Below are 13,216 nucleotides of genomic sequence, written 5' to 3'. Positions count from 1 at the left end.
TTACTGTACGTATTGAACCTATTGGGGTTTACTGGCTGTGTCAATCAAATCAAGATTTAATCAATCAAAACAGGGATATTCTTCCTCTTTGCTCAGTTTGTACATAAATATTTGCCTCCTGTAATGCACTTCTCAAAATGTATGCTAAATAATTGCAGTCAAATTGCTGAGTTTCACAATTATGGGTTAGAGCAAAGATTTTCATTACAAGTATATTCAAACACTGGATTTTTGGATAACATTATATAAATTTAAAACCTACAGTATATTAGTAATAGTATAAATAAATGCATATTTTTATTTAACATAAGTTACATAAGGCTGGTAAATCAAAAGTTTTTACTAAATACTGATATGATATCAGTTAAGTTATAGTAACAGTGGATCTTAACATTTATCCATGGGCACTTTGACAAAAAGAAAAGGGAGATAATGTACCTATAGAAAGATTGAATCTTAATTACACAAAATATTTCAGAATAAACTTTATTATATTTGTACATTGGTCCTACAAACATGATCATGTACTGCCACTTTAAAGATAAATGTACACTCCAGATCATTTGAAAACTACTGCATAAATGCTTCATAACCTATGTAAATGAGAATTACTGACCAAGGAATTAGGGAAAATGGTGATGAAAAATGCTCATTAACTGTAATAAACTGCAACTTTGCCCTCTACATAATGCCGTGAAACAAAGAATGAAAAAAGATAATGGACCAAAAAGTCCTGGTCAATAGGACTCAAAACTCCTCAGAAAAGTAACATAGATACACATCAGCATAGCACAAACAATACATTTAATTGCCTTTGAGGTTCACTTGTGCACCATCTTTGACTATTTAGACCTGAAGCCACAGCTATTTGTTTGCTTCCTGAGTTTTATAAGTAATTTCTATTTAAATTCAGACACTTACAGTGGTTTCTACCACACAAAATTTTAGAGTACCACCAAATGCTGAATTCAGCAAATTGCCTTAACTTTAATTCAACAGATTACCATTATGAAACCATTATGGTACACTGTGGTTATGATAAGAAAATGATTTCACGTAAATTGATTTACCAATATCAACTGAATTTGAGTATTATAAGATCATGTAAGCATTAATTATGATGTAGAAAGACAGTAATTCCATTCTTGTTCTCAATGTAACTGTAAAATCCTTGAATCTCTTTTCAATCAGTATACTCTGGACCAGCCTGCAGCTCAATCAGAATCACTTCCATGACATTCTCTCCATTTCTTTGGGTGAGAGAGAGGAAGAAAAATAAAGTTTATGTAAATACATCACAATTCATCAGTTCGGAATGAGATTTACTAATTGAGACCACATTACCTCTGTTGAGATCAATAACTTTTGGAGAGGGATAGTTGTTTGCCTCTGCCCTGCCTTTCATTATGTTGTTCTTGTAGTCTAAAGAAGAAAAAACAAGGATTTCGTCAATAAAAGCTGATGTAATGAAGATATTTAAATTAATACAGTATGTAAATGTCAGATGTGGGACACTCGGCTCTTAAAAAAGATATTTCACTGTAAAATCCCTTTTTAAAAAACAATAATCAACCAATTAAAAAAGTCTAATGTAGTCATTGTTCTTGAGAATATTGAAAAATATGTTTCTTGCAAAAACACCAGGTCACATTCCCCTAGATTTTACAGAGTAACCGTTATGGTGATTTTGCAAGTATTAGAAAAAAAAGCTAATTTCTAAATGTCTACAACAGCTTTAAAGGGATCATTCACCCAAAAAAGTTGATGGGCCCCATTGACTTCCATAGTATTTTTTCTACTATGGAAGTCAATGGGGCTCATCAACTGTTTGGTTATCCATATGCATCAAAATATCTTTTTTTGTATTCAGCAGATTCATACAGATTTTAAACAACTTGAGAGTGAACATATGATGACAGATCTTTTATTTTTGGGTAAACTATCCCTTTAAGTAAAACAGTTTGAAAAATTATGGAAAAAATGAGGTTGTGCTTACCCAGTCGCAAGTCTTCCTGATTGTAGGGTTGCAGTTCTGTGGCATCAAGCTCAATGGACGTCCTGCGACCACTTCTGAGTAAAAACAAACGTTATGCTTTTTATGTATTAGCAAGTGTAAAATGATTATTGTGGGTCTTACTTTACTCAAAAACACTGGAGTGGTTTAATAGTCTATTTTCGATTCTTACCGCTCAGACCTTCGATCCTCAAACTCAAGCCCTGAAACAGATATTACATCGAAGGTCAAAAGAAATTTCAGTAAGATGAGATCCAAGCCTATAATCTCTAAGGTATTCATTTTATTCAGACAGTTTGCAGTTTGACTAAAAAGCCACATTGGTTTCTTTTTCTTGTTTATAAAATCATCCACATGATCCTACCTTTCTTTCTGCAGTGCCTCGTGGTTATAATGATGCCAATGAGCATTAAGAGAAGCAGCAGGAAGATTGCCAAGATGTAGCCCACTTGGTGCAGGAGATGAGTTTGATTCTCAGGCAGGATTACATTGAGGACCTGAGTTGCTTCCACCATGTTTGTATCTGCTTACCAGGGACAAAATGGGAACACGAGAGGACCAGATGTATGAGAAGAACTCTTAAATATCTGAAATTAAAACACTTAATTATTTTATCCTGTACTAAGAGCCAAGAAACCAAGCAGAAAAGCCTAAATTACTATTGTTTTTCCCTTTTCACCCAGGTGAGAAGTGAGAGGGACAAGGTTTCAATGGCCAAAACAGGCATAATGAGTTCCAGACCTGATGTCATGCAGCAGCAATGGAGAAAGAAAAACACAAACCGCAGAACAGAAAGCGAGAGAAAGTGCAGGCGGAGAGAAGAACCACCACTTCATGGTCAGTCTGTCTGGAGACATTTTCCATTTATTTAGTGCCCCACAATAACAAGGATAATTTAGATGTAATCTGCCACGGTCTCTGGGATTGGATATCAGTAGTGCTCTTAAGACCAAATAAACCAAACATAGTATTGGGAATCTTGTTTTTGGGTTAAAGGGTTAGTTCACCCAAAAATGAAAATAATTATTCCATAATTATATGACTTTCTTCTTTCAGCCAAACACAATCGGAGATGTATTAAAAATATCCTGGCCAAAATATAGCCCAAAAAATCCATCATAAAAGTCATCTAAAAGGCTCCAGTCCAGGGGGTTAATAAAGGCCTTCTGTAAATCTTAGTTACTATTCACTCCTATTATAAGGCTTGAAAGAAGCAGGTTATGTTTTGTTTAAACTGATTGTGTTTGGCTAAAAGAAAAAAAGACTGGGATTGCTTGAGGGTGAGTAAATTATAGGATAATTTTCATTTTTGAGTGAACTATCCCTTTAACAACACCAAAAAACATCTTTACCCCAAAACTAACAGACATTCTGATTACTTCATGAGGCACTATGTCTCATTGGGATGAGCAATGAGGAATTCAATGACATGCTAAGACTGGTAACAACAACAATGCTAACAACAACAAAGTGGGGTGAAGTGTGATTGGGATACGTACAACATAAGCAAGTTTCAAAAGCTGCATTGCAACTTCTAAGCCCCAGAATGCATCAAGGCACGAATGCACCCTACAAATGCGTTCTTCGTTTACAGGACCCCGAAAGATAAACGAGTAGATCCTTCGCAGCCTAGGCTTTTCCAAAAGTCATCACAGTTAAACTGCTGCATGTGCACCAACCTCTAGATTACAGCTACAACTTTTTAACGATTTTGATGAGGTTAAAAAAAATTATATTTTAATTCCTTATATTTAATATAAGGAATATTTAATTTAAGATATTTTAAATATATTGCTTATAATTCTATATTAAATATTTAAAGGTATTTCACTAATGTTAAGTTAAAATTTTGTAAAATTATTGATACTTAATTTTTTAAATATTGTCTTAAGTTAATAAAAATACACAGCAAAATATGAACATTTGGTAATATTAACAAATACATATATATTTGGAACAAAGTTTTTTTCACATTTGAGAAATAACAAGGTTAAATTCAGGCAATACACTAAATCTATAAGATATATGACTGGCATCTTTTTCTACTTAAAGTGGACTGGGGATTTTTTTTCACACTTTACAGACATAAGAAGATGTAATTCTAACACAGACCATTCCGCCTGTGTGCTTTTAAGTTACATCGGGCCAGATGTTGTACGGATGTGGCTTTTCATGTCGGAAAAAAAGCCCATTTCCAAAACAAGATGGGGAATATTGTCTGAGCAATGATAGTAAAATCTGCAAACCCCAGAAGAAAGCAAGATGTTGCTGTGACCTTTTGTGGGGCTGTAATAGTTTATAAAGTGAGCTCAGCCATTGCTTAGATGAGGAAATATGAAGCAGTCTTCCAATAAAACCTCCCCCACCTCCAACATTTCTGTTAAAAACATTCACTCGTACAAACTCATCTTTACAAGAGTTTTGTAACACAAGCGGCAGGGACAGAAATAACTCCAAAATAACTGGAGTCGATCTGAACAAAGACTAAAGGACAAAGCCATTTTAAATAGAGAAAAAACAGAGAAAGAGAGACGGAGAGATCGCAGACTGCAGACTGGAGAAGACAAAGCAGCAAAAAGTAAACAGAGAGAAACGGGGAGGAAGTAATATAGCCCAGTTCTCAAGCAACATTCCTCCCCCAACCCCAAATATGCTTGTAAAGGGAGGAGCAATGGAGCAGATTAGGAGAACCCAGACATACGTGTTGAAAGCATACAAGCAAGGAAAAGGAGAAGGTCTTTGTTTCTAAATTAATTTTTTAATCCCTTGATCTGGCATGTAATGATGCACAATTGTTTTGAGAATCGTCATGCAACCAGATCCAGCAACCATACAACTTCTGGCAATAATGACCAAAAACACACATAAAAGTGTCCCATACAATTTGTGCATTATATATAAGTCTTTCTTCACTGATAAATAATCACCTCAAATCTAGGTTTCTTCCAGATACAAAAATGGTCCGTCAACATCATAGACACCAAAATGGTATTGTATCACTTCAGGAAGACTTGGAAAATACTGCACAATTTGTATAGACTACTTTTATGGTGATGTTTATTGGATCTTGACAACCCTTGGTCACTTTAATGGCAAAGGCTGCATCACAATTCTTCAAAGACTAATACATTAAAATAATTTACATCATACAGGTTTGGAACATAATTAGAGATGCAACAAAACACATATTCTCTTACTTGGGGCATCAGCAGGAAGGACAGGATGCGAAGGAGTTTTCGGTGCGTCAGTAGGGGAGCGCGCAGGAGGCAAGGGCTGGACAGAAGGCTCGACGATCACCCTGAAGATTCGTCTTTCATGTAGGCCACAGTAGTGATGGTGAAGGTGGCAGGAATACAGGCCTTTATCAGCGGGCTGAATGTTGTGGATGCTCAGGGAGAAATCCCCAATGGAGAAGGCATCAGTTGAGAAGTTCATCTTATTCCGGAGAAAGAGCGGCCTGTACCGGCGGATCTCTCCAGAGGCATACAAGTCGGCGAGGCGGTCTGCTCGGTCACGGGTGACTCCAGGAGCCTGCCAGTCCCAGTGGACCACCTGCTGCTGGCCCTCGTCCTCCTGACTCTCTGTCCACAATTGTCTGCGGTTCACACATGGAAGCACTACACTCTTCCCCACCAGAACCACGAACACGGATTTCTCGCCATCCCAGATACGCTTTTCCTTTCGAGCTGCAGAGATTGACATTATCAATAATATATGCTTTTGCAAAGCTCAAGTTTGTATTTCAGTGATTTAAAGGAGTAGTTCTCTTTTAAAAAAAACTTTTGCTGATAATTTACTCACCCCCATGTCATCCAAGATGTCCATGTCTTTCTTTCTTCAGTCGAAAAGAAATTAAGGTTTTTGATGAAAACATTCCAGGATGACACCAGACAATGAATCTTATCTAGGACCCTTCGAGTCATGACTCGAAATAAGATTTGTACATTTTGATGAACGAGTTTGAACAGGAGAGTAACGACTGCGCATCACAGAACAGAGCAAGGTGAGCATTTGTGCTTATAAAACGTAAACTTTTTTATTTATTTTTTAAATGACTGATCGTTTCGCTCGATAAGACCCTTATTCATCATCTGGTGTCGTTTGAAGCTGCACTGAAACTCTCATTTGGACCTTGAACCATTTGGTTCCCAATGAAGTCTATTATATGGAGAAAATCCTGGAATGTTTTTATCAAAAACCTTAATTTCTTTTCGACAAGACATGGACATCTTGGATGACATGGGGGTGAGTAAATTATCAGCAAAAGTTTTTTTTAAAAGTGAACTACTCCTTTTTAAGAAATTAAAAGAGAAAGAAATTGTTTATTTCTAAATCGTTTATTTTGAGGCAGATAACGGCTACCATTCTTGTGTTTTTCAGTATATAGATGTCAGCTTTATTCTCTTACGTGATTTAGTGATGTTGAGCTGGATTTGAATGGACTGGTGGACCTTGCAATAGTGGTGATGTAGGTTACAGGTATAGATACCTTTATCATTCGCATCCACATCTGCAAAAACAAAACAGCAACACAAATAACAGTAATTAAATATCACAAATGATAGTATCAAAAGAGGGACATAGACATGGTCTAAAAAGATGAGCCTACTATTAATAACTAGTGAGAAGTTTCCATCGCTGAAGGCATCTTTTGAAATAGTAATTCGGCCCCTGTTGTAGTCGTTGTACAATCGCTCCGTTCCCCCTGAGAACATATCTAAAATGCGCTCCACTGTGTAATCAGGTTGGTTCTGGATCAGGTCCCAATGCACGATGCGTTGGCGGTCCCGAAGGCGATCCTGCCTCCACACCATCCGCTGGTTATGACACGGAAGAACAACATCTGACCCGGCTGGAAAAGTAAGGTTCTTCGCCTCCACAACCACACTCGGCAGGCTGTTTTGTGTCCAGGCTAAAAAAAGTACACATCCATTACATTTAGATAAACAATACTGGAGCACTACTATCAAATATTCTTCATGTTTTGTTGCTCACTCACCACATGGTAAGATCAAGGCAGTGCAGACTGAAATGAGAACAAGAACACAAGCCTTAGAATTATTGACGGTGTAAATCGTATTTACTGAGATCATCTAAAGAAATTTGGCATCTGTTCTGACTCCTGTTGGCGTTTCAACCACCAAAATCTGCTCCAAATCACTATGTGCATCAATCAGGGCTCATATTGTGAATACGGACATGTTAAAACTTAGTTCTTAAGCGTAAAAGACTTATTACTAAATGTTTTATTTGCTGCTGTGCCAAAACGGACACATTTAGCAGAAAAAGGAGCACAGAGGATCCATTCATTCCCTCTCAGCAGTTAGGCCTGAAACCCAGAAGATAAATACTGATTTTCTGAAGGCAACTGGACAACTACCACTAAAAGTACACAGCAAAAGGTGTCTAAGAACACATTTGTGTGTCTGTATTTTTTCTGTCTGCCTATCTATCAAGAAATTGGTGAATTCGATTTGTGAATTGCTAGTTCATTTTTTACAGTGAAGCAGCATTAAACCCTGATGTGTCTTGCCACATTAAAAGGGTACAATTAACTGAATACCTATGTATAAACAGTGTTTCCAAAAGGATTTTGTGAAACTGGTGGGTGGACAAAGAAAACGTCTGTGCTTTGACTTTAAAGTGGACTCAAACCTTTTTTTAGTAGTGATATAGTGTCTCCGGTCTACATACACTACTAGTAATAATATTCATACGGAAGTAATAGTCATTTTTTGTAAAACAAAAGCACAATCATTGATATATTAAACTTTTTCAAGTTGTTTATTCCTAGGTCCAGTTTTACAATAAACAGAGTTAAAAGAGAATTCATGAATACCAGACAAACCAGAAAAGTAAAACAACATCATCGTTTACTATCGCTGATGCTGCAGAATCGCAGGCACTGACTCTTTCATGACTAATCAATATGACTTTAGTTAGATTTAACTTCTAATTTAGCACAGCATAACAACACACACACTATGTTTAAAACAGGTCAAGCGGTACAATTTAAAGAGATGGGGGGGGGAGAGGGTCTGCAAAGGGAGAAAAACAAAGCAAACGAAAAATGTTTAATCTAAACTGTAGTGCCAGAGCCAGACATATAACGTAGCTACATATTTGACACACACAACAAAAAATAACCTGACAAAACAAAAAACGAAGAGTTTGGCCGGACGCCAGCACGAGACGTTCTGCAAGACTTAAAATAATAATGTAATAGAAAATACCATATTTACTTGTCTATGAAGGATGCAGCACAGAAGACAATATTCAATGTTGTGTAGGAAAATGTCGAAAAGGAGAAGTTCAAATAAGTTAAATTAGAAAAAAAAAAATAATCGGTTTAACTACTTACTGAATGCCACTAGAAACATGTCCGAAAAGTTGAAGAAAATGGTTAAATCTGGTGAGCGATGAAAGCGTGTTTTTTTCAGAGGACTGTCACCTCACCTCATTTGTTCGTCGACCAGCGACAGAAAACAAAACCTTCTGCTCGTCTGGACCACTAACATGCGCCTCCTCCAGAATATGAAACATCATGAAATACTAAACTCTCAAATTACCTGCAAAAATATAATTTCATTTACACCGATATTAACTGTTTTGCAAAAAATAAACCTGAACGTAGCATCACATCTACATAATCAAAATGTTTACGGGTAATAAAAATATATATATAAAAAAAATATTATATATTTTTAAACGTATTAGACTGTTTTTTATACATATATAAAAGCAACTGTTTAATTGTATTGGCAGTATTTATGACCTCATATTACTTGGAATAGCGTATTTGCACTTTAATTTCTTTAAAAATATATTTAATACATGTAACAGGTACGTTAAAATGCTATGTAATAAATTATTGATTATAAATAAGCAAAATCCTGTAGTTAACTAAAATTATGTCTGAACATTTTACAAGTAGTTGATGTGAACGAGTCCTGTCCTGAGACAGGAAAATATTGCAAAAAAAAAAAAAAAGGAATAATTATTTTATGTAATAAAAAAAAAAATCTTCAGTAGAGTCAGAGATGATTTGCTTCACCCTAGTGGTGACATGAGATTATGGTTTCTGAAAAATAAAATAAAAAAGTAGACACAGGAGATGATTTGCGTCAACCTAAACCTAGTGGTGAATTGAGAAAATAGATTCTACAATAAACATTGAAAAAAAAAAAACAGCTCAGAAAACAGAATTGGGTTCTATTTGAATCTTTCACAAAAGGAGATATGAGCTCTTAAAACAATGCACAACAAAGAGAGGTGAAGACTTTTTATTACAATAATAAGTACATATGCATGATGAGTGTGAATTTCAGGTCACTGTTTCGCTCCCGATGCAGTATTGATAGTCTGAATTGTATTATGAAAAAGTCACAAATATTTAAAATGACACAGATGTTAATTACACATTTCTTTTAGACTGACTCAGTCTGACATAGACTTTGGGTGCTGTCCATTCATCTGGGGCTATCTTCAGTCCAGCTCGTCTAACGATTCGGGAAAGATCTCTCTCAAACTTAGCCTATAAAAAAAAAAATGTTATGGCATGCATTTGTAATTTGAGCCCTTGTTAATGTAAAATGTCAACTCTATTATGTAACAGACGTTAACTGAATAAACCAATTGCAATATATACCGTGTATATATATATATATATATATATATTTTTTTTTTTTTTCCTCGCAAGCTAGATGCGTAATATAACTGACCTGTTTTTTCTTCCTCCTGACATCTTTCACCCTCCTCCTAAGGAACTTGGTCCGTTTTAGCAGCTTCTTGTATTTGTGCCTGTTCATCTTCCTTCGTCGGATCTCCAGCACATTCTTGCAGTTCAGTGGTGTTGGGCTTTCCCCATCATCCAGTAATGGCAGCACACACGGAGGCAGCACCATGGACTTTCCCACAATCTCACCTTCTTGCAGGGGCGGAGAGGTCTCCAGCAATGGGGGGAGAGAGTAGCGCAGAGAAAGCCAGCTTTCCAAGGGTGAAACTGATAGTTTACGGGGTACAAGAACCTCCTCTAATTCTGGCTCAAGAGGTGTGCATAGTTTGGGTGGAAGTTTGTTGTCAGCAGCTGAAGTGAAGCATCTATTTGTATAATGAAGCGTTCTGAAACCGGTAGAACGACAGTGTTGAACAGCACTGCATAACACCTGGCTCTGGTTTTGCAATGAACCTGAAAGAAAGAATAGGAACTTGTTCAACAATTATCTTTAAAAAAAAATCTGTTATTGGTACAAAATCTAATAAGCTTACCAGACACTTTGGAAAGCAGAGTCAGCCGTGAAACCACCCTTGGAAGAAACATGGTGTATAGTCCTATGGCTGTTGCACCCTCAAGAGCATCATGGACTGAAAATATACAAACACACAGTAGTGTAGCTTCAAAATGAGTGTGTCATATGTGTACCAAGGGTTGATTTTTACAGAATGTAGCCTAGCATTTTCTTTGCTATATAAAGGTCACATTAAATTTTAAAAACGAGTGTAAATATACTACACTCTACATAACACTATGCAGTTCACACAAGAAGGTCTTTCATTCAAACCACTAGCAACTGTTTGCTGGCTTCATATCTTAAAACGATAACTGTTAGTATCGCTAAAAAAAAAAATGTCAGCAAGCCTAATAAGTATACAGATACTAATACACCTGTAAACAAGTAGGCAACTTTTATGATCGTTTAAAAGAATAAGCTCTTCGGATTACATACCTCGCCAGCTCAAAATGTTCAATGTGACTCTATCTACTTCCGGTACATTTCATTGTGGTTCCCCCTGCAACACATGTAACCTCCAAAGGGTTCCGGCCTAGAGTCAAACCAGCTATTGAAGTCTATTATCAGATCAGCACGGTTGTTTTGCAAAGATTAAACAACATCACATTAAAAATATTGTAAAATATGAACGGACATTTATCTTTGTCATTGCTTTGCGTGGTTAAAAACTAATGAAATATCCCAAATATATGTAGTAAAAGAAAACACACCACAACAGCAACATCAATGAAGCATTTAAAAAACGGAAATCTTTCTGACATCTTGCTATTTCACTTGTTTCTCCCATCGACTGTAAAAAATAGGTTTCTCCTGAGGATGGCGTGGTTTCCCAACCATCTGAAAGCGTATAGAGTTGATCACAAATGCTGTGCGTGTTTCCTTTGTTTTTGTCTTTGGTCTTTATGTTACTTTATTGCATGTCTAAAAGGAAGAGGACTTGTATCTTTAGTTGTTGAGACTGTGCTGTTGTAGTTACTGATACAATGTCAAACATGTCATCCATTCGTTTGTTTGTGAAAAGAAAATTTGGTTAATTGGGATTAAAAAATAATCACGCTATTTTTCCTCATTCCAAATGTACACGGGGGGTATATAGGGATTTTTCTTGAAAAAATATTGCCTCTTGTTTTATATAGGCCTAGGCTATATATATGAAGCGCATATCCTGTATAACTCAAGCTGGAGGCACCGTATCACATTCCCTGCTTATGCAATATACTGGTCTGTTGCATGCCCTGACTTTGGTTGATCCAAAATGTGGAACTCTGACCATGAAGGTTGTGAACTTTTTGAACTCACACAATCTGCAGGAATTTTCCAACAGAATCAAAGACCAAGATATCTGAGTCAATTTACATATCCCCCTGGAGAGATAAACAGCTTTGCTAATATTAGATAATATGCTGTCTCACATGTGAATATCTTAAGCCATAACAAGCCATGTTATGTTTTGCCAAGACTGCCTGTCACTAAAATTTGTGTTGCCAAAAAAGACATTTGACCATTAACCCCCACCAAACTGTCATCACTGTAAAAAAAACAAAAAACAACAACAACTATAATTATCTTATAATAAACTCCTATAATATAATAAATTAAGTATTATATTTAGGAGTTTTTTTTTATTTAGGAGTATTTAGGAGTAAATTTAGTACATTAAATGTCCCTCATTACAATAAGAATTGAAAGATAAAAATAAATTTAAATAAATAAATTAAACATAAATGGATTAAGAAAAAAAATGCAGAAGTAGTGGTAGTTTTACTATCTGAAAATGTAAATAAACATCTAGAATAACTAGTCCCACAGGATGTCTACACGTCCGCAATAAATATTTACTGTCAACCCTGAACATGAAAACAATAGAGAACTTTAGTTGTTTTTCTATAGGGGGGTTTATTATTAACCAGTGGGTATCTTCAATACGATGATTAAGTGTGTTTCTGTGTGAGTGAGTGTTTTTTTTTTTTTCCCCAAGACAGCATAATGTACAAACATACCAGGCCAGTGTCAACAACCCTCAAGACCCACTTATCAGTAGACATAGTTAAAAGGTGAGTGGTTAAAAACGTCTACCTCCCTCCCCTCACACACCCCCTCTTTTCATAGGCTGCATGCTCTGCTTGAAGCAGCTTGTCTGTCCAACTACTTTTTTTTTACACATCTGAGTCATGGACATGGTGTCACATTTGCTCCAAAATTAACAAAATATTTTGCAGGAGTCCCCACCATTTTAGCTTGTCTATTTAGGTATTATTAGGTGTTTTACATAACATATTTCATTAAATATTTATGCTGATTCCTTTTCTGATTATTCAGTGGCTAATCAACAAGCATATATTTTCCAATATTTCTTCATTTCGAAGAACTTCCGGTTAGGTGATTATTACTTATATTTTATGTAACTGAACTGAATAACTTCATGTGCGGCATTCAGCTGTCAATAATTCGCTGAAATTTTAAATAGCCAAACAGACATTATTTCAAATGTTTACAACTTATATGGCTCGTTGACACCCAAGTGGTTATTATATAAATATTGTAATGTCACCTGTCTAGGTATTTATAAAAAATAAAAATAAAAAAAACACTGATGACAGCCACAACCTTTAGAATATAATACAGTAAAATATAATAGAATGATAAATTGCAATGAAATATGCAATACGTTAAAATGCAAATTCAAAACTAAATAAAAATATATTCAATTCAAATTCTTGACTGTGTAAAATGTTCCGTGTTTAAACTTTTATATTGCATCACAATACGCATGATAATATGCAGCAGTTTAATTTTAAGGTTTTTTTTTGTTTTTTTTAACACAGTTTTGTTTGTGGACGGACCTATGTCTATGGGATGTACCGATGGCGTGACGTTATGGACGACACCCCCGTCCAGCCCCTATGACGTG

General features: G+C 35.8%; 3 protein-coding genes across 6 annotated transcripts; 1 reads left to right on the top strand and 2 right to left on the bottom strand.

Annotated features, from left to right (window-relative positions):
- Nucleotides 1-470: 470 nt before the first annotated feature.
- On the bottom strand, nucleotides 471-8,568 carry mxra8b (matrix-remodelling associated 8b). 4 transcript variants are annotated; one of them, XM_039651560.2, is made up of 10 exons: nucleotides 8,376-8,568; nucleotides 7,014-7,040; nucleotides 6,624-6,926; nucleotides 6,423-6,524; nucleotides 5,212-5,700; nucleotides 2,379-2,540; nucleotides 2,187-2,217; nucleotides 1,997-2,067; nucleotides 1,345-1,422; nucleotides 471-1,250 (listed from the first exon to the last, which is right to left on the bottom strand). In XM_039651560.2, exons 1-10 carry the CDS (start codon nucleotides 8,392-8,394, stop codon nucleotides 1,225-1,227), a joined length of 1,308 nt encoding a protein of 435 aa, XP_039507494.2. In that variant the 5' UTR covers nucleotides 8,395-8,568; the 3' UTR covers nucleotides 471-1,224. The 4 variants fall into 4 exon arrangements, with proteins under 4 accessions (XP_039507494.2, XP_039507492.2, XP_088980702.1 ...); XM_039651558.2 differs by having other exon boundaries at nucleotides 1,997-2,070; nucleotides 8,376-8,564; XM_089124576.1 differs by having other exon boundaries at nucleotides 2,379-2,537; nucleotides 8,376-8,564.
- Nucleotides 2,444-13,212, top strand: LOC148970649 (uncharacterized). The gene is made up of 4 exons (XM_089124577.1): nucleotides 2,444-2,578; nucleotides 2,698-2,851; nucleotides 12,284-12,359; nucleotides 13,131-13,212. Exons 1-4 carry the CDS (start codon nucleotides 2,528-2,530, stop codon nucleotides 13,210-13,212), a joined length of 363 nt encoding a protein of 120 aa, XP_088980703.1. The 5' UTR covers nucleotides 2,444-2,527.
- aurkaip1 (aurora kinase A interacting protein 1) lies at nucleotides 9,282-10,887 on the bottom strand. Its single transcript, XM_039651562.2, has 4 exons — nucleotides 10,741-10,887; nucleotides 10,283-10,378; nucleotides 9,736-10,202; nucleotides 9,282-9,548 (listed from the first exon to the last, which is right to left on the bottom strand). The coding sequence occupies exons 2-4, from the start codon at nucleotides 10,332-10,334 to the stop codon at nucleotides 9,429-9,431; spliced, it is 639 nt and encodes a 212-aa protein (XP_039507496.2). The 5' UTR covers nucleotides 10,335-10,378; nucleotides 10,741-10,887; the 3' UTR covers nucleotides 9,282-9,428.
- Nucleotides 13,213-13,216: the final 4 nt, after the last annotated feature.

The sequence above is a fragment of the Pimephales promelas genome, chromosome 20 (genome assembly GCF_988280905.1).
Source record: "Pimephales promelas chromosome 20, fPimPro1.hap1.1, whole genome shotgun sequence".
NCBI lineage: Eukaryota > Metazoa > Chordata > Actinopteri > Cypriniformes > Leuciscidae > Pimephales > Pimephales promelas.
The sequence above is the reverse complement of the archived record's forward strand: the minus strand, read 5'-3'. Positions and strand labels throughout refer to the sequence as shown.